The sequence below is a fragment of the Penaeus japonicus genome, unplaced genomic scaffold, assembly GCF_977035675.1.
Source record: "Penaeus japonicus unplaced genomic scaffold, GWHDUDI00000001_assembly GWHDUDI00000003, whole genome shotgun sequence".
Lineage (NCBI taxonomy): Eukaryota > Metazoa > Arthropoda > Malacostraca > Decapoda > Penaeidae > Penaeus > Penaeus japonicus.
In genome coordinates, this window is record NW_028234405.1 from 15319868 (window position 1) to 15339867 (window position 20000).

At 47.6% G+C, this 20000-nt stretch overlaps 2 protein-coding genes across 14 annotated transcripts in view; one reads left to right on the forward strand and one right to left on the reverse strand.

Annotated features, from left to right (window-relative positions):
* Window positions 1–20000, reverse strand: part of LOC122248774 (required for excision 1-B domain-containing protein) — a 164596-nt gene that overhangs the window by 132972 nt on the left and 11624 nt on the right. The window lies entirely within an intron of this gene.
* Window positions 1–20000, forward strand: part of LOC122248773 (adenosylhomocysteinase-like 1) — a 234930-nt gene that overhangs the window by 109799 nt on the left and 105131 nt on the right. For 11 of the 13 annotated variants that reach the window (XM_086556474.1, XM_086556503.1, XM_086556480.1 and 8 more), the window contains one exon: window positions 12242–12335. In XM_086556474.1, the coding sequence (XP_086412600.1) occupies window positions 12242–12335 (94 nt within the window). Of the gene's footprint in view, window positions 1–3045; window positions 3079–5714; window positions 5883–12241; window positions 12336–20000 lie in introns of those variants that run through there. The other 2 variants (XM_086556402.1, XM_086556406.1) reach the window with 2 other exon arrangements.

Here is a 20000-nt window from a genome sequence, read left to right on the forward strand (position 1 = left end):
TATAGTATTGAGGCTGCTTGGAACTTTGAATAGTTCGAAAGAGGTTGAGGCAGCGGAGCGACCAACGGAATGAGGTGTCAGGTTTCAGGAAAAATGTACCGGAAGGTAAAGTTTAAAACAGCATCGATGACGCAATGCGAGTGCGTGTGTGTGTGTGTGTCAAGGTTTCCATTTAGTGAGGTTTCGTGTCAAGAGCGATTGCCGTAACCGTACGAGGTCACAATCGGCGAGTTGTGACGTCAAATAGACACAATAGATAATAATAGACCATAAATCTTAGCCGTTATTAATTCCTCTCCCTCTCCCTCTCCCTCTCCCTCCCCATCCCTCCTCCCAAGAGGCACACTTTCTGTAATCACCAAGTTTCATGCATTTCTCTCCTTCTCCCTTCTTCCCTCCCTCCCTCCTTCCCTTTCTCCCTCCCTTTCTCCCTCCCTCCCTCCCTCCCTCTCTCCCTCTCTCCCTCTCTCCCTCTCTCCCTCTCTCCCTCTCTCCCTCACTCCCTCTCTCCCTCACTGAGCTGGTCTTGAGGTAATGGCAATGATAATGGTGACCAGCTTCCAGTGTACTCGCTGCCCAGACAAAAGGTCAGCTAACCTTCCTGTCATTGGGGTCATAATACCAAAGTTCCCTCCGCCTTTTCTCGCGTGTCATAGACTTTGGAAGGAGTTTCACTTTCCAGTTCACTTGTTGTATGTGCAGTCTCGACTTCTAATTGACTTCATTCGTATAGTGTTTTTTTTCTCTCTCTCTCCTTTTTGCACCCTTTTGAATAGACGGGTCTGCAGCAGCCAGCGAGACGGATGTTTATCTCTCGTCCTTCGGTCTCGCGGAAGTATTTTGCATTCCTTTCGCGTCCATGCTTCGAGCGAGATTAGTGAGGGCTTATGTTTAGAAAAAAAAAAATTAAATAAAATCTCAAGACAAGCACGAACTCGGGTAAGTAAAAACTGGACCAAGATGTAGAACGTCTTTTGTTTGTGGTACTTCAGTTCTAGAGAGAGATGAAGTGCTCGTGGTGGCGGGGGGTTTGATCTTATTCTTTTGTTTACTCGCCGAATGCCAATTTTTGCAGTTTTGTGAGCCTATTGAAAGTAGATGTGTGCTTGTGTGCGTGTGCTTGTGTGCGTGTGCTTGTGTGTGTGTGCTTGTGTGCGTGTGCTTGTGTGCGTGTGCTTGTGTGTGTGTGCTTGTGTGTGTGTGCTTGTGTGTGTGTGCTTGTGTGTATGTGCTTGTGTGTGCGTGTGCGTGTGCGTGTGCGTGTGCGTGTGTGTGTGTGTGTGTGTGTGTGTGTGTGTGTGTGTGTATGTATGTATGTATGTATGTATGTATGTATGTGTGTATGTGTGTATGTGTGTGTGTGTATGTACGCGCGTGTGTGCATGCATACGCGGGCGCATTGTGTGTGCATTGCGTACATCAATTTGAACACATATTTGATTATGCTTTTGAATAAAATGTATATAAGCACAAGTATGGTGAGTTATTGATATTGATATGAATAAAGATGAAATTTTGTATTATCTTTCCGCTTTAGACCGTGCCTAACTGTGATGACAGTGCGGAAGCTGAGCAAGAAGTCCAAATATAAACAATAAAGTTTAGATGATTATACCAGCACTATGGACTTCCTTGTACAAGATGTTGCTGGTCAACTGACGATTCGCTTTGATAAGGCCAACGGAAAGCTTAATATAATAGAAAAGGGGCAGCATCGGGTAATTTTTTAAAGTGGGTGCAAAATGCATAAGAGAGGGAATAAGAAAGAGAGTGAGAGTGAGAGTGAGAGTGAAAATGAACGAGTGAAATAAATGCAGACTCACAAGATAGCTTCAAAAGCCTGTTTTTGTAAAAAGTTATTCGAGTCGCATTCGAGTGCCACGCGCTGGGATGAAGACAAAAGGGGAAGAGTAGAGTAGTGAGCGTTTTTTTCCTCTCGTCTTCACGTTACCGTCCTTTTCCGGGACTCTGCAGGCGATGCTTCCCGCCCTTGAGAGCAGGCAGGGAGCGAATCCGGGCGAGGCGGCCGCGGCGGGCTGTCCCTGAGGTGGCAGTGCCTTGTCTCCCCGCCATGGTGACCACTCAGTGCCTCGCTCTCTCACCTTACACGCGGACTTAACTACTCCCTCTGTGCTCCCCTTCCTCCTCCTCCTCGCTCCCCCCTCGGACTCGCACGCTGCACGGACTCCAGAAACCCCTCGTCCTCGATTCCCACCTCGTCCTCGATCCCCACCTCGTCCTCGATCCCCCACCTCGTCCTCGGCCCCTACCTCGTCCTCGGTCCCTACCTCGTCCTCGGCCCCTACCTCGTCCTCGGCCTCGAACTCGACCTCATCCTCGACCCTCGACCTTGTCCTCGTCCTTGCTCTTGTTCCTGACATCCTCGTGTTCTCCCAAGCCCCCTTTTACCCTCCCGCGCTAGGGACTTCCCACAGCCCTTTCACACGGCGTCGTCTTTTATGGTCACAGTTTTTGATGTTTTCCTTTTTGAACTTGTGATGTCTTAGTCTTCTGTTCATCCCCCCCTAACCCCTCATTTCCCTTCCTCCTCCTTCCCCACCCCTCCACCCCCTCCCGACCCCACCTCCCTCCCTCTTGAGCCCGCGTATCCGCTTGAAGCCAAGGATACCGGCGGGCGGAACGTGAGGCAGGAATATTCTCCGCGCCGCCGACACCAGTAGGAGTCCAGGATCTTGCGAGACGTCGGTCGGTCGGTCGGTCGGGCGGTCGGGCGTCCGGGCTTGGAGAGGCGGCGGCGATGGTGTGTGCCTCCTGCGTTCGAATCGAGGCGGTCAGGACAGGTCTTCGCGCCCTGGCATGACGATCGGACGGAGATGTGGCGGTCGAGTGTAACGTTCGAGTGTGACGTTCGAGTGTGACGTTCGAGTGATTTTTCAGACGCTTTATTATTAATTTTTCCTTCGCGGGGAGTGCTCTTTCGGGGGATGTATAGCGTGTACTTTTGTGCCGTTAAGTGCTGCTTGTGATTTTGATTTTGCGAAAACGTGGTAGTGTAAAAGTCTCGCCATGGATAAAGAGACGTATATTCTGCAGGAGAAAATGATTTCTTTTCATATGGTGTGTATAAAAATCTCCCGTTTCGGCGTTTAAGAATACGATGAAAAGATGGAAAGTGAAAAGGAAATCCGCCCATGCAAAAAATCATCTAAACAGGATTTCAAAAGCAATCGCATTCTAAAGTGTAATGTCTCCCCCTCGTCTCGACTGACTCTCCAGCGTGAAAAGGCTTTAAATAGCGGGGACCCTCCCTGCCTCCGAAGGCCGGAGGCCGGAGGCGGTGCTGTGCGCCCGAAAGAAAGCGAATCAAAGAGGATGCAAGAACAATACGAGAAGCACATAAAAGGCCGTGTTTTTGACCTTAGTATACATATATACATATATATATATATATATATATATATATATATATATATATATACATATACATATATATACATACATACATACATACATACATACATACATACATACATACATACATACATACATACATACATACATACATACATACATACATGCATGCATGCATGCATGCATGCATGCATACATGCATACATACATACATACATACATACATACGCACATACATACACACATACATACGTACGCACATACATACACACATACATACATACATGCATACATACATATATACATACATACATACATACATACATACATACATACATACATACATACATACATACATACATACATACATACATACATACATACATACATACATACATACACACACACACACACAAACATACACACACAAACATACACACACAAACATACAAACACACACAAACATACAAACACACACAAACATACAAACACACACACACACACACACACACACACACACACACACACACACACACACACACACACACACACACACACACACACACACACACACACACACACACACACACACACACACACATTATTAGATAGATAGATAGATAAATAGATAGATATAGATATAACTCACGCATGGACCTACACACGCACACATACACATGTGTTAGTATGAGTGCAGCCTTGCGTGTGTGTGAGTTCCTAGAGAAATGCTATGAGGCAGGAACCGTGTCTGAATCAGCTGCAACGTAATTGATTCGGCGCGAAAGTTTTTCGGCGTCATTTCGGCCGTTCGTTTGGCGCAGTTGAGTCGAAAGTATAAGTCAAGGGGACTGGTGCATTCTTCGGGGAAATTCTTTTTCGGTGAAGGTGAAATGGCCATTGAAAACGCCATCATTGTTATCATGGAAATAACCCGTTGTCCGCACGAGCGTACGTTGTTTGGCACGGGAGCTATTTCCTTGTTTTGCTGGATCGGAACTGAACTTGCAAAGAGTGCGAGGCTGGGAGAGTTGGTGAGTGATTGAGTGATTGAGTGAGTGATTGGGTGATTGAGTGAGTGAGTAAGTGAGTAAGTGAGTGAGTGAGTGAGTGAGTGAGTGAGTGAGTGAGTGAGTGAGTGAGTGAGTGAGTGAGTGAGTAAGTGAGTGAGTGAGTAAGTGAAAGAGTGAGTGAGTGAGTGAGTGAGTGAGCATGAAGATGGGCGAGAGGAGAGGCTGAATAATGATTGAAGAAAGAGTTATTATGACGTAATATACTGTTATCTTAATTCTTTTATGCACGTATGCAAATTTCTATTCCACCTCCACGCCTCCTTCCCTCTCCTCCCCCCTTACACCTACCTCACCTCCCCGGCTGCTAGTTGCCTCCTGCATTTAGGAAATTATTCAAAACAATTGAAAACACGAATGCTGCCTCAACAATTATTATTATTAACTTTATTGATGTCTTCCCTTCGTTTATTTTGTTTGCCAATCTTGCCGGTAGTTTTGGCTTCATCTCGTTGCCATTCGAGAAGACATTGCACGGCGTTTGGTCTTGCGGATTTTGTTTATCGTCTGTGAACACGCGTCCGTCGCCCGGAGCCGAAGCACGGGGCTGGTAACGTGACTTCGCCCTCAGGTAGAATGTTGTACGGAACCGTGTGTAGTTGTGTGTGTGTGTGTGTGTGTGATTGTGATTGTGATTGTGTGTGTGTGATTGTGATTGTGATTGTGATTGTGTGTGTGTGATTGTGATTGTGATTGTGTGTGTGTGATTGTGATTGTGTGTGTGTGTGTGTGTGTTTGTGCGTGTGTGTGTGTGTCTGTGTGTGTGTGTTGCGTTTTCCTAGTTAGATTACTTACGGAGTTTATTAGTTATTTAGTTGGCTACTTCGTGTTTTTCTCTGGTGCAACATTTTCGTTCCCTTGCAAGTTAGTTATTGCGTTCGTGATGAGCGATTAAGTGTATTGTGCATAGAAAATGCGTTTGCTTTACTGTCTTTATTTTTCTCTTTTATTCATTTGTTTTGTGTTTTTTTTCGCTGACTGTGTCTCTGAAATATACCGAAAAAAACTATAATCTTTGGAAAAAATCGACTGTTTGAACACGATGTGGACATGTTTCGACGATGTCCTGAACGCGGTATCCCAACACACACCATGGAACTCACTGTGATGCCTCATGCCCCTTCTCAACGGACCCGGTTTATGCCCCTGTGATGTTTTGCCTACAAACCCTCCCCTCCTCCACCCCACCCGCACCCTGGCTCGTGCCAACGACGCCGTGCCGCTGCATGCCTGTCGGTCTGCCTAAACATGTTTCCGACACGTTGTCGCAAACAGAGGACTTATACGCTGTCGCTGCGCGGCGGGTGGGCGCCTACCGTGGGCTGCGGCGGCGAGGTGGTGCGACTCGGGGCCGGGTCCTCCATCACGCGCATCAATGGCCACACCATGGCCCTCCCTACGCCCATCCCGCACGCCTGGGGGCACGCCGAGGTGTACCAGGAGGTAGGATCTCTGTGTCTCTTTTTCTGTCTCTCCTATTTTTTTTTCTCTCTCACTTTCTCTTTTTCTCTGCCTCTTTCTATCTTTCTCTGCCTCTTTCTATCTTTCTCTGCCTATGTCTCTTTCTCTCTCTCTCCTTCTCTTCATCTCCCCCCTCTTCTCTCTCTCTCTCTCTCTCTTTTCTCCTCTCTCTTTTCTCTTCTCTCCCTCTCCCTCTCCCTCTCCCTCTCCCTCTCCCTCTCCCTCTCCCTCTCCCTCTCCCTCTCCCTCTCCCTCTCCCTCTCCCTCTCCCTCTCCCTCTCCCTCTCCCTCTCCCTGACCTTCCATCTCTCTCTCACTCACTCACTCACTCACTTTCTCTCCCTCTCCCTCTCCCTCTCCCTGACTTTTCCTCTCTCTCTCTCTCTCTCTCTCTCTCTCTCTCTCTCTCTCTCTCTCTCTCTCTCTCTCTCTCTCTCTCTCTCTCTCTCTCTCTCCTTCTCTTCTCCTCTCCCTCTCCCTCTCCCTCTCCCTCTCCCTCTCCCTCTTCCTCTCCCTCTCCCTCTCCCTCTCCCTCTCTCTCTCTCTCTCTCTCTCTCTCTCTCTCTCTCTCTCTCTCTCTCTCTCTCTCTCTCTCTCTATCTCTTGGGATGCGGTTGACAAGGTGCATGGTTGTCTTGGTTGCCATGAATCAGGTGAAGGTGAGATGAGATGAAGGTGAAAACTTTTTACTGTCCGAATTATCAGTTATCTTTAATCGTCAGCATTATTATCAGTAAGAAGAGAAATGGTGAGCTTACTCCGTGTCATCTCTTCATTTACTCGGACGTAAGATGTCGAGGTAAAAATCAGCCGACCATGAAAACAATGGCACATTAGGAGGATTTTTTTTTTTTTTTTTGTCTGTCGGTTGTTCTAAAACGAAGAATGATTATTACAAGCCGAGATAACAGGCCAATTCACGATCATTATCTGAGAGAAAGATTAAACTTTGTTATTGTCTTGCAGGGAGTTCGTGTCGGCTTGATTTGGAATTGGATATTCATTAGCGCTGTTGTTTAGTCAGTTTTTTTTTCGTGATAAGATAATGCAGGCCATTGACATAAGGAGTGGCTTTCAACATACTCGTGAGATTTTAATGAAGTTTTATTGGTTGTTGAGAATGGTAAGGATTTTTTTTTCTAAGTGATTGGCAAATAGACACGCGAACTATGAATACTGATAAAAATGGAGGGAAAGTGACGCGGAAAAAAATCTTTTTGGTTGGTATTTGGCGACGTAATTAATGGCGGTGTGTAATACTATCCTGAGGGTAATCCAGGCACTCCTGGCCTCCCTCACATATCTCTCCCCTCCCCTCCTCCTCCTCCTCCTCCAGTCCGCCTTCCTTCCTCTGTAACCCTCTCTCTCTTCCTCGTCTTCGTCCTCTTCCTCTGCCTCCTTCACCGCCTCGTCCTCTACTTCTTATTTTTCTTCTTTCTCCTCCTCCTCCCCTTCCCTTTCCTTCCCTTCCCTTCCCTTCCTTTTCCTTCATTTCCCACTATTTCCTCTCCCTCTACTTCCTCCCCACCCTCTCCTCCCTTTATCTTCGCCTCTCCCTCTCCCTTTCATTCCTCCCCTCTTCCTCTTCATCTTCTTCCCCCTCCTTCTCCCCCCCGTCCTCCCTCCCTCCCTCCAATTCCATCTTCCACGGTGCCCACTCATTATTATAAACGATTCTCATCCATGATTATAACTTTTGGAATCAAGAGGTCGATGCTTATAGCTTTAGTAACCGCCTTCCGAGAACTCTTGTGTCCTCGTCTTTTTTTCTCCTCTCTTTTCTCTTCGGGATATCTTCCCCACGCATGGAAAGTTCTGGAACCTTTTTTATCCCTCTTTCGATCTTTCTGTAAAGCGGCACAGAGTTTGGATATAAATTTGTAGCTTTTTTTTCTCTCTCTCCAGTAAGGATGTCCCGCTCTCGATATTGAAGGTTCAGGTTGGATGGTCACTTAGGAGGAAGGAGAGTGGGAGTGGGAGTGGGAGTGGGAGTGGGAGTGGGAGTGGGAGTGGGAGTGGGAGTGGGAGTGGGAGTGGGAGTGGGAGTGGGAGTGGGAGTGGGAGTGGGAGTGGGAGTGGGGGAGGGGGGGTGGGGGGGGGGGGTGGGAGGGGGAGTGGGAGTGGGAGTGGGGAGTGAGTGGCAGTGAGTGGGTGGAGTGGGAGTGGATGTGGGAGTGGGAGTGGGAGAGGGTGTGGGAGTGGGAGTGGATGTGGGAGTGGGAGTGGGAGTGGGAGTGGATATGGGAGTGGGAGTGGATGTGGGAGTGTGAGCGGGAGTGGGAGAGGGTGTGGGAGTGGGAGTGGGAGTGGGTGTGGGAGTGGGAGTGGGAGTGGGAGTGGGAGTGGGAGTGGATGTGGGAGTGGGAGCGGGAGTGGGAGGGGGAGTGGAGGTGGGAGTGGGAGTGGGTGTGGGAGTGGGAGTGGAGATGGGAGTGGGAGTGGGTGTGGGAGTGGGAGCGGGAGTGGGAGTGGGAGTGGAGTGGGAGTGGGAGTGGGAGTGGGAGTGGAGTGGGAGTGGGAGTGGAGTGGGAGTGGGAGTGGGAGTGGAGTGGGAGTGGGAGTGGGAGTGGAGTGGGAGTGGGAGTGGGAGTGGAGTGGGAGTGGGAGTGGAGTGGGAGTGGGAGTGGAGTGGGAGTGGGAGTGGAGTGGGAGTGGGAGTGGAGTGGGAGTGGGAGTGGAGTGGGAGTGGGAGTGGGAGTGGAGTGGGAGTGGGAGTGGAGTGGGAGTGGGAGTGGGAGTGGAGTGGGAGTGGGAGTGGGAGTGGAGTGGGAGTGGGAGTGGAGTGGGAGTGGGAGTGGGAGTGGAGTGGGAGTGGGAGTGGGAGTGGGAGGGCAGATAACAGACAATTTTTTCTTTGAAGAGTGAGCAGGGATACCCACCTTCCCACTGGCCAGAGTTCATGGAAAAAGTGGGAACTATTTCATCTTGAAGGTGGGAGGAGGGGGGTATCAAAAAGGGCTGACGTAAATAGCTGTTTAATTTTGAATTGAACAGCAATACGGTTATGTGACGAGGAGAATAGCAGGGAAGTAACGGAGCTTTGTAATGACTGTGATAGTACTATCAACAATGAGTGATAACGATAAGAATGAAATACTATATAAGATAATCTCCCTAAGCTTCATAAACTGCAGAAAAAAACAAAGAAAAAACACAAGGCAATAACCAGAAAATACAACACAAAAACCGAAACAACAACGGAGATATGAATTACAGCAAGAACAGTACATTCCATGCAAATAAAATGGGAGTTTATTATTAGAAAAAAAATATGGAATAGAGTGAAACTATTTTAGGATTCTATATGAGATTAGACTTTGCAGGAAATTAAAAACCCGTGTCCTGAAATAAGAGAAGCTCCACATTCAGAATATATTAGACTTTTTTTTAAGACTCTTTTTTTTTGCATGTCAACGGTTCAGTGATCAAAGCCTAAATTAGGTATTCAACAGCAGCAAAAACAGCAACAGTAACACGGATATTAAAGTTAAATATAATGACGATAGTTGGAATTGTCTTTGTTATGATTATGATGGGAACGGTTGATTATCATAACAATGGTCTTTTTGCACTGGGACCGGCGGTAAATATTGTGATGGATCCATGAATAACGGGTAAATGGCTGAAAAAAAACTCGAATGACAATGATGGCTGTGTTATTTGCATTTTTTGATACTCGTTTTCTTGTTTTGTTCCTCCTCCGGTTTCTCTCTTCTACTTCTGTTTATTTCACTGTACCTTCTCTTTCTTTTTCTCCTCCTTACCCTTCTTCTTCTTCTTCTTCTTCTTCTTCTTCTTCTTCTCCTCCTCCTCCTCCTCCTCCTCCTCCTCCTCCTCCTCCTCCTCCTCCTCCTCCTCCTCCTCCTCTCCTCCTCCTCCTCCTCCTCCTCCTCTCTCCCTCTCTCTCCTCTCTCTCTCTCTCTCTCCTCTCTCTCTCTCTCTCTCTCCTCTCTCTCTCTCTCTCTCCTCTCTCTCTCTCTCTCTCTCTCTCTCCTCTCTCTCTCTCTCTCTCCTCTCTCTCTCTCTCTCTCCTCTCTCTCTCTCTCCTCTCTCTCTCTCTCCTCTCTCTCTCTCTCTCTCTCTCCTCTCTCTCTCTCTCTCTCTCTCCTCTCTCTCTCTCTCCCCTCTCTCTCTCTCCTCTCTCTCTCTCTCTCTCCTCTCTCTCTCTCTCTCTCCTCTCTCTCTCTCTCTCCTCTCTCTCTCTCTCTCCTCTCTCTCTCTCTCTCTCTCTCTCTCTCTCCTCTCTCTCTCTCTCTCTCTCTCTCTCTCTCTCTCTCTCTCTCTCTCTCTCTCTCTCTCTCTCTCTCTCTCTCTCTCTCTCTCTCTTTCTTTCTTCTTTCTCTTACTCTCTTTATTCGCTCCTCGCTCTCGTTCTCTCACTCTCGTCTCTCCCTCTCTTCTCTCTCCCTCTCAATCTATTACTCGCTCTCTCTCTCCTCTCTCTCTCTGCTCCTCTCTCTCTCTCCTCTCTCTCTCTCTCTCTCTCTCTCTCTCTCTCTCTCTCTCTCCCTCCCTCCCTCCCTCTCCCTCCCTCCCTCCCTCCCTCCCTCCCTCTCTCTCCCTCCCTCCCTCTCCCTCCCTCCCCCTCTCTCCCTCCCTCCCTCCCTCCCTCTTCCCCTCCCTCTCCCCCTCTCCCTCTCCCTCTTCCACTCTCCCTCCCCCTCTCCCTCTCCCTCTCCCTTTCCCTCTCTGTCTCGTTTCTCGCTTTAGATTGGTGTATCTTGATGATTTCATTGATTCTGTTTGTGTGCTTTCTGGGTTGGAATTTATTTAGGGGAGATCAGAATAAAATGAGAGGGTGTGAATGCAAATGTGAAAGTGAAAGTGTAGACGTTAGTGCCATTGTGAGAGTGAGAGTGAGAGCAAGAGGGAGAGTCTGCGAATGAGTGTGTAGGTGTTAATACAAGAGTGAATATTGTATTTTAAGCATTTTCTGAGTAAGGAAAAAAGTTTTTTTTTCTCTCTCCCAAGTGCGTATTTTTTTATTATTATTCACCGCACACGCTTTATATCTCGGTTTAACTTGCCACACCTACATCTATTCTGTTTTTCAGCCGCTGGTGCAAAAACTGGCCTTTGCGCTGCTTTCTGGGCGTCACGGTGCAAGGGAAGGGAGGGGGTGAGGGAAGGTACAAAGGGGGTAGAGGGAGGGGGGAGTAGGGGAGGGGAGGGGAGGGGTTGGGGTGGGTTGAGGTGGGGTGGGGTGGGGTGGGGTGGGGGGTTAGGTGGGTAGGGTGGGGTAGGGATATGGGGGAGGTGAGGGGTTAGGTGGGTAGGGAGGAGTAGGGTTAAGGGGGGAGGTAAGAGGTAGGGTTAGGGGGTAAGGAGGGGGAGGGGATGGGGACGAGGACGGGGAGGGGGGGCACGTGTTAGGTTGATGTGGTGCAAGGTTGCCTTTACCTGGAAAGCAGGAGCGAGAGAGGCGCACTGCTGCTTTGTTCGGAGGGGATGCTCAGACTGGATCTAATACTCGGATTTGTTGTCGAGTTTTTTTTCCTCTGATCTAAGTTCCTTGAAGGGAATATGTTCTGTTTTTTTCCTTACTCCTCTACTTCTACCTCCTCTTCTCCTCCTCTCTTCTCCTCCTCTCCGACTTCGTTCTCCTTCTTCCCTTCCTTCGCCTCCATCTTATTCGCCCCATGTCTTCAACGTCACAAACGAAATACATAACGACCAACACCAATGATAAAGAGAGGGCCACTGGACTGCCTGGCACGGGGAAAGGTCGAGGAGTGCGAGGACTACAAAGAGTGCGATGAGTTCGTGAGTTCAACGAGTGCCACGGGTTCTAAAATGTCGTGGAGTGCGTGGAGTGCGAAGATTTCGGGAGGTGTTATGAGTTGAGAAGTGCGAGGACTACCAAGAAGTCAAAGAGTTAGAACTTTTCGAAGAGTGCGAGGAGTCCGGCGGGGTCGACCTTGCGGGAAGTGAAATTATCGCCGGGTCTCTCTGGCATGAGGGACTTGTTGCTGCAAAGTCATCGGTCATTAGTTAAGGGCTGTTTTTTTCGATCGGGGCGTGTGGGAGGATGGAGGACGGGGAGGGGGAGGGGGCGATGATCTCGCTTCTGTTGTTTTGTTTGTGAATTTTGTGTGTGTGTGTGATCTCTATATTATTATCAATATTTGTGTTATATGACATAATCATTGTCTTCAAATTCTCCTGTTGGTATTATCATCGTTATCATTTTTACCATTATCATTACCAATACAACTCTACCCCTCTCACATCCCCAATCCCCCCACCCCCTATCAGATAACACGAAAGTCCCATCCTCGAAATCCCATAAGATTCGCTCCACCATCTTTTCTAATATATTTTGTTTCGTCTTTTCTCCTCAGGGCGAGCTAGCAGTGCCTGGGGGCGGAGGCAAGTCCCGGCGCCGATACAGGAGCAGGTCGCTGTCCCAGTCTTCCACGGACTCCTACTCCACCTGTAAGTGTGTTTGTGTGTGTGTGTTTTTTTTTTGTTTTTTTCTGGTCGGCTCGTGTGAGTTCCTAGGGGTCAACCTTTCTCCTGCACTCTCTTGTTGTGATTGTGACTCCCTCTTTCGCGTGTTCTTTTGTTATTGTTTGAAAAGAAAGTTTGAAGTGTTCGTTTTTATTTATTACATTTAGTTGTTTTCTTCCTGTTTGATCGTGTGTTATTTGTTCTTTTCTTTGTTTGGAATATTTTTAAATTTGATTTAGCCACTTTGGGATCATGCCCAAGGGTGAAGAAGGATTAAAAAGAAAGAATGATAGAAAGAATGAAAGCTTGCCAATTCCGTCATTATTAAGAGGCGTTGTAAGCGTGAGAATGAGACGGTGTGTCCATCTGTATGAGTATGTGCTTGTGCATGAGAGGTTGCTTGTGCGAGAGAGTGAAGGAAAAGAGGTGGGGAAAGGTCTATCGGAGTCGACCATGATCATGTTGCATGTTGAAGTCGCATGTCGAAGTCGCATGTTGGAGGCGAACCTAGTCATGTAAGCTTTTTTTGTATGGGGCATACGGCCTCTTGGTAAGTGTATGTGAGAGGTAAGATCACCAAAGCTTTTTTGATTGTTTGGCGTAGCTGATCAGGAAAGGAGGATTGGCTCAGTTCTAAAAGAAAGGGAATAAAAAGAAAATAGACTGCAATGTTGCATGTATTTTAGGTTGCATGAACGTTGCCCCTGTCAGCCGTGATAAATAGATGTTGCTATTGATTTAATGCATAGCGCCACCTGCAAAGTTCTTGCAGATTTATGGTACACGCAGGTTTGTATTCCTTATAGTGCATTTGTACCAGAAAACTGACGTTCAAAGGAATCGGTTTGTTAGTGATTGTGACAACTTGCATACTATTTTTATAGCATTATCAGGCAATGGAGTGAGAGAAGGCCTCGTGAAAGATTGAATCATTGCGTGAACGGAGAATCATGGATTTTTCAGCTCTTGGACGCTGCGCGCGCTCGTGGTGGAGAATGAATGTGTGGGAAAGTATGTTTATTAAGGAGAGAGTAGGATGGAGTGTGAATGAAGTGGTGTTGCTCGTGTCATTCTCAGTCAACACACCGTGGTATCGGCTTGCTGGCGTTGACAATTCTCCGTCGACGACTCTACCCCTCAAAGTTACCGTCGTCATTGCTGCATTCATAATTACAGCCGTGATCACTATCGGCATCAGCTTCAATTTCACTGTTGCCATCTCACAATCCCCTACTTCAGCATCACGTCACCACCTTCACTATCATTTCAGTTTCCTTCACAAGACCATTGCCATCTTCGCCTTCATAGTCACCGTTACTGTCGTGGCTTATTTCTGCCCATAACCGTCACCATCGCTCCTGTCACTATCATCATCACTCCTGTCACCATTACCGTCACTTCTTTCACCACCACAGTCAGCATCGCCGCCACCACCGCCGCTCACTTAACGCCGCCAATAATTCAAACGCACGATTGGTGATGCATCGCCGAAGAATGCGTACAGTCACCAGATACTCCCAAGCAATATGAAATTTTAGTTATCGAGATATTTTTATATTGGCAGCCAGACCGCACTTCGTGTGAGTCGCCCATTTGTCGCTGAGATCTCCCCGAGAGGCGACGCTTAGCCGAGCGAGCAAGGGAGAGGCGGACGGGGAGTGTGGGGGAGATGGAGGGAGGGGGAGAAGGACGGAAAGAGGAAAAGGGATAGAGGATTGGTTAAAAAGAGAGGAGGAGAGGAGAGAAGGAGAACCCTACATAGAGGGAGGGACAGGCGGAGAGAGGGGGGCGGACGGAGAGAGAGGGAGAGGGTCAGAGGGAATGAGATAGGGAGGTGGAGGGAGAGAGAGAGAAGCGGGGGAAAGAGAGAGAGAGAGAGAGAGAGAGAGAGAGTTTTTATTTATGCTACAAGAAAATGTCCAAGAAGTAGGATATATGTTGCAATACTGTCTGCGAGAGGGAGTGAGAACTGCTCTCAAGGGACGGAGAAGAGATGGGAGAGACAAAGAGGCAGGAAGTGAGAGAGTGAGGGTGAGTGAAAGTGAGGGTGAGAGTGAGGGTAAGAATGATCATTCTGACTTCGACAAGTTAATTAGACAAGTGGTTACTTATGTCTCAAAAGGATGATGTAACTAAGTTATCCTGACTCCGATCTTTGGCATGAGTGAGGGCAAGTGCGGGGGTGGGGATGGGGGTAGAGGTGAGAGTGAGGGTGAGGGTGAGAGTGAGAGTGAGGGTGAGGGTGAGGTTGAGAAAGAAAGTGAGGGTGAGAAAGAGAGTGAGAGTGAGAAAGAGAGAGTGAGAGGAGGGTGAGGGTGAGAAAGAACGTGAGGGAGAGGGTGTGGGAAAGGATGAGCGAAAGGGTGAGAGTGAGGCTGAGAAAGAGAAGAGAAAAAGAGACGACGAGCGTAAGCAAAAGACTTTTCCTAGTTTCAGAACAAATTGAGCCTTCGTAAAGGTCCTTCACGACCTCCTGTGACGTCAGAGGGAGGAAAAGTGACTCTCATCTGTTTATCTTACGAGACGGGGAGCACGGGGAGTAGAGTTGTTTTCATTTGAAGAATTTTACTTTAATTTCTCTAATTCTTTAAACAGTTTGCTCGTTAAATTTTAAGTGTTTTTTTTTCTCTTTCGTTCTTGTTTAGGTTATTTTGGTTATATTTCCAATATAACGTTTCCGTTGGTTACTTGAATATACTTTTTTGTTTTTTTTTCTTTGCGAATGTATATTCTTTAGCTTTCTCTCAACCTCCCGTTCTTTTTTAATTTTTTTTTTAAATATTATGCCTCGTCTCGCCTGACATGCGTGTTTTGGAACGAGAGAGAAAAATATTGCGTGCCCCCCCCCCCCCCCGGAACGTGCCTCCCTTCGAATGGCGGTTGAGAAGCAACACTGCAGCTGACCTCTCTGCTCGTTCTTCCGCATCTCGCTGGCTTTTGTTCCGCGCTCTTTCGTCCGTGTTTCGCGCGTGCTGCCCTGCCCCTCTTGCGTGCTCTCTTTCGTTCTCTCTTGTTCTCTCCCTCCCCCCCTCCTCTCTCTCTCTCTCTCTCTCTCTCTCTCTCTCTCTCTCTCTCTCTCTCTCTCTCTCTCTCTCTCTCTCTCTCTCTCTCTCTCTCTCTCTTTTCCTCCCTCCATCTGTTGCAACCTCTCCCTCTCCCTTTGCTGTATCCTCTCCCTCTCTTCCCTCCTCTCTCTCTTTACAGATGCAATGAAAATTGCTAAAATTACCTCAATTCATAAGTCCGGACAAAGCGGTCAACCAGGCAATTTTCGACATACAGTCTTACCTCCCTAAGCAAACTATTTAAAAGGATTGTTTACAACATACTTTGAGAATATATCGCTGCACATAGCATACCAACATATTGTCAATTTGGATTCAAATTGAAACGACTCCCCGACTTTATTATCCTTCACAGTACACCGTAATAATATTTCTGGAGCTAGCAAAGGCTTTCGACACTCTTGATCGTACCATTTTACTAGACAAGCTAGAACATTACTGCGTCAGGGGGGAGTGACACACGCCTATTTTTGTAGTTACCGCAAAACTAAATGTAAACTGCGGCGTTCTTCAAGGCTTGATTCTTGGCCCTTATCATTTCTTATATTAATGACATCGTAAATTCAAAGTGGAATTGTGTACCTCTTACGTGACCTGATACCCACTGATTTTCTCCCGACACTGTATTATTCGCTGGTATACCCAAACCTAATCTATTATCAAACACTCTAGGCGGTGTTCGCAGGGAGGTGCTTGAGCAGCTTGTTATTGCTCAGAAGAATTCTGTACGAACCATTGCGCGGATCAAGATGCGAGATCACACAAATTACTGCTTTCTTCTCTGTAAGATGTTGAAGTATTTTCAAGAAATTCTTAATTAGTGCTTACGGTAGTTAGCTAAACATCGTCTTTGGCATAATTTGTAACCATCACTGTGAATTTTGCTACATTAATAATCCTTTTTTTTTTACAATGTATAACTTACAAATCTAATACCGTCATAAAGAATTTTAGGAAGGGTTCTTTGAGATGATGATATCAAATAGCTCGGTCTGCCCAACAAACTGTCTATAACTGTAAGCCCTTTATTACCATTTGGACCAAATAAACGTATTCAATCAGTCAATCTCCCTCTCCCTCCCCAACCCCATTTCCGTCTCCATCTCCTACCTTTCCCTCTCTCTCCCGCTCTCATCCCTCTCTCGTGTATACTGCAAAATCTTCCCTCTGGTGTTATTTATTTATTTATATTTATCTATTCTCCTGTTTTTTGCGGTTCTCACTCGTTATGTTTTCTCTTCGTCACTCTCTGTTCCGGGACAGGACCAGACAAAGCCAAAGAAATCTATTTTCATGTTTTTCCTCATTCTTAGAAAAAAAATCGGCTTTGATTTGGGGACGTTTGCTTGTGATTGCGATTGGCTTCATCACAGGCAAAGCTGTGTCGAAAGAGGACGGAGTGGGGGTGGGGTACGTGGGGTGAGGGAGCGGTTGAGAGTAAGAGTGGGGTTGGGGGATGGGGGAGGGGGAGGGAGAAGTGCCTCTTGTGTGGGTGGGGGACCTTGGAGGAAGGGCGGGTGCGGGGAGTACCTTTTTAGTGGACGGGGTGTAAAGGTGAGATTGGCGTGAAAGGGGAGGGGGGTGTCTTGTGTGGGTGGGGGATTGGAGAGAGAGAGAAAAAGAAGAGAAAGAGAAAGGTTAGAGAGAGAGATGGGGGGAGAGAGAGGGAGGGAGAGGTGGGGAGAGTATCTTTTTTGGGTGAGGTGGGGGTGAATTTTGTGTGGATGAAGATTGCGGTTGGGGGTTGATTAAGGCGGTCTTTTTTAATTACACTTCTGCAGATTGGAAACATTTTTCTCGTTTTTTTTCCGTCTCCTTTTGTTATCTTTACTGGACATTTCTTCATATTTCCTATCCCTTCCGTCTTTTTGTTTCCTTTGCCTTTTTCATAACTTTTTTTTTTGGCTTCAGTTTTGATATGCGGATGTTAACGCGGCGAGATGATACCAGCTTAGAAAACGTGTTTTTTTTTAGTCAAGGAAATCAGGATGCGGGTAAATGTTAGAGGCGTTTGCTGGTTAGCATTCGAGTTGTCCGGATATATCTGCATGTCGCCTTGTCTGTCTGTTTCTCTTTCTGCTTCTCTGTCAGATTTTCTCTCTCTTTTCTCTGTCAGTGTCACTGCCTCTTGAGTCGGTCATTCTCTTGTTCTCACTCTCTCCCTTTTCATTCCCATTCCCTTTCCCTTTCCCTTTTCTTCTCTTCTCTTCTCTTTTCCTTCTCCTCGCTCTCCCTCTCTCTTTCCCTCTTTTTCTCCCTTTCTCTCTCCTTCTCCCTCTCCCTCTCCCTCCCCTCCCCTCCCCTCCCCTCCCCTCCCCTCCCCTCCCCTCCCCTCCCCTCCCCTCCCCTCCTCTCTCCCTTTCCCTCCTCCTCTCCCTCTCCCTTTCCCTTTCCCTCTCATTTTCCCTTTCCCGTTTCCCTCTCCCTTTAATTGGTCTGTCCCTTTGCCTCTCTCTCCTTCCTATCCTCCCCTATTCGTCCCTTCGTCCATTCCCTCCCTTCTCCCCTTCTTCCCACCCCCCTCCCCTCTTCCCCCGACGAGGCATTTGATAAAGACTTGAGCAGAATTGACCGATTAGTTTTTTCTTTTATTTTTAGAGCAATTTTATTTGGAAAGTAGGCTGAACACATAGCAAGGGGAGGCTGTTTACTCACTATGTTTACTCTCTGATTTTTCTGTATATATATGTATTTTTTATTTATTCCTGTTTACTTTCTTTGTTTTATTTCCCAAAACGACGTGGCTCGGTTCGCATTCCATGTTAGTTTGGCAAATTCGGGATTCATCGAAATGTTAGCCGACCTTACAGAGTCTGTGTTAAGGAAGCAGATTGAAGCCTGCTCGTTTGTGATTCTGTGCTTTTGAGAGGAATAAAGGACATATCTGATCCTGCGGCCAGAGGACTTTGATTGGCGTTTTTGATCCTACTTCGGCAATTTAATTGGTAGTTCGGAATACCAGGAGAGTTGCCAACCTGGCTGGGAATATGGGTACAAAGAGGTATATCCCTTACCGGCCGGCCGATCCACATGCTGTTCAATTAAACCGTAATTTGCTAATTTTGGTTTGATTAAAAACGGAAGCAAAGGGGGATTTTACCGCGACCCGAGACGGTGTGGAATGACTGGAAAGCATGCTAATAGGATGACGGATTGAAAGGAGAGGCACTTATCTCTCGGCAGATGTGATGCCTGACCACAATTGCGACATCGGAGAAAGAATGGAAAACCGTTAATAGAGGGGAGGGAAGGGGGAGGGGAGAGGGATGAGGGGAAGAAGGTAGGGGAAGTGGACGAGTGTGGGATGGGAGAAATGGGAGGGCAGGGGAATGGGCAGAACCACAAACCCCTTTGCTATCTTAAAGCCGAACTTATGTTACTTGAGGATCAGTACGAATAAGAAACGCAGCATCTGGCACGTATACAGGATCGCTTCAGAAACATATAGGTAGCACATGTTGCTCTGGGTGCGCTCTCTCTCTCTCTCTCTCTCTCTCTCTCTCTCTCTCTCTCTCTCTCTCTCTCTCTCTCTCTCTCTCTCTCTCTCTCTCTCTCTCTCTCTCTCTCTCTCTCTCTCTTATTTTCTCTCTTTCTCTCATTTTCTCTCGTTCTCTCTCATTTTCTCTCGTTCTCTCATTTCCTCTTTTTCTCTCATTTCATTTTTCTCTATCTCTAATTTTCTCTCTCATTCTCTCTCTCCCCCCCTCCCCCCCCTCCCCCCCTCTCTCCCTCTCTCTCTCTCTCTCTCTCTCTCTCTCTCTCTCTCTCTCTCTCTCTCTCTCTCTCTCTCTCTCTCTCTCTCTCTCTCTCTCTCTCTCAATCTCTCACTCCCCATCCCACACTCACACTCTCGCATGTATATAATTTATTTGATCGAAAGATGGAAAATTGAAAAGTGAGAAACTCTTGGTGCGTTCCCCGCCATCAATCAAAAACAAGGCCCCTATTCCGTTGTCGAGTCGGCGGCCCTCTCGCGACCGGGAGACACGCTCGTCATGGCGCCCTGGCTCGGGGACGTCGTCGTTAGGGGTGAAAGCCTCGCCTGCTTATAAGCTTATATTGGGCCGTGTGGTATTTAGCATGCTTTCCTCCTTGCCTCCTCACTTTCTTCTCCTCTTTCTCACCCTTTCTCTTTATTTCTTCTTCTTCGTCTTCTTTTCTTCTTATATTTCTTCTTCCTCCTTCTCCTTCTCCTCCTCCCACTCCTCCACCTCCTCTCTCCCTCTTCCTCCTCTCCCCCTCTCCCTCCTCTTCCCCTCCTCTCCCCCTCCTCTCCCTCTCCTCTCCCTCTCCTCTCCCTTCTCTTCCCCTCCTCTCCTCTCCCTTCTCTTCCCCTCCTCTCCTCTTCCTCTCTCTCCTCTCCCTCCCCCTTCCCCCTCCCCCCACTCCCTCCCCCCACTCCCTCTCCCCACTCCCTCTCCTCTTTCTCTTCCTCTTCCTCTTCCTCCTCCTCCCAACACCATCTCCATCATATCCATCTCCATGTCCACCTTCACAACCGTCTGGTAGTGCAATGGATAGCGCACCAGCCTCGCATCCCCGCGGTCGGCAGATCGAGCCCCGTCCAGGCTCGTGAATTTCCACT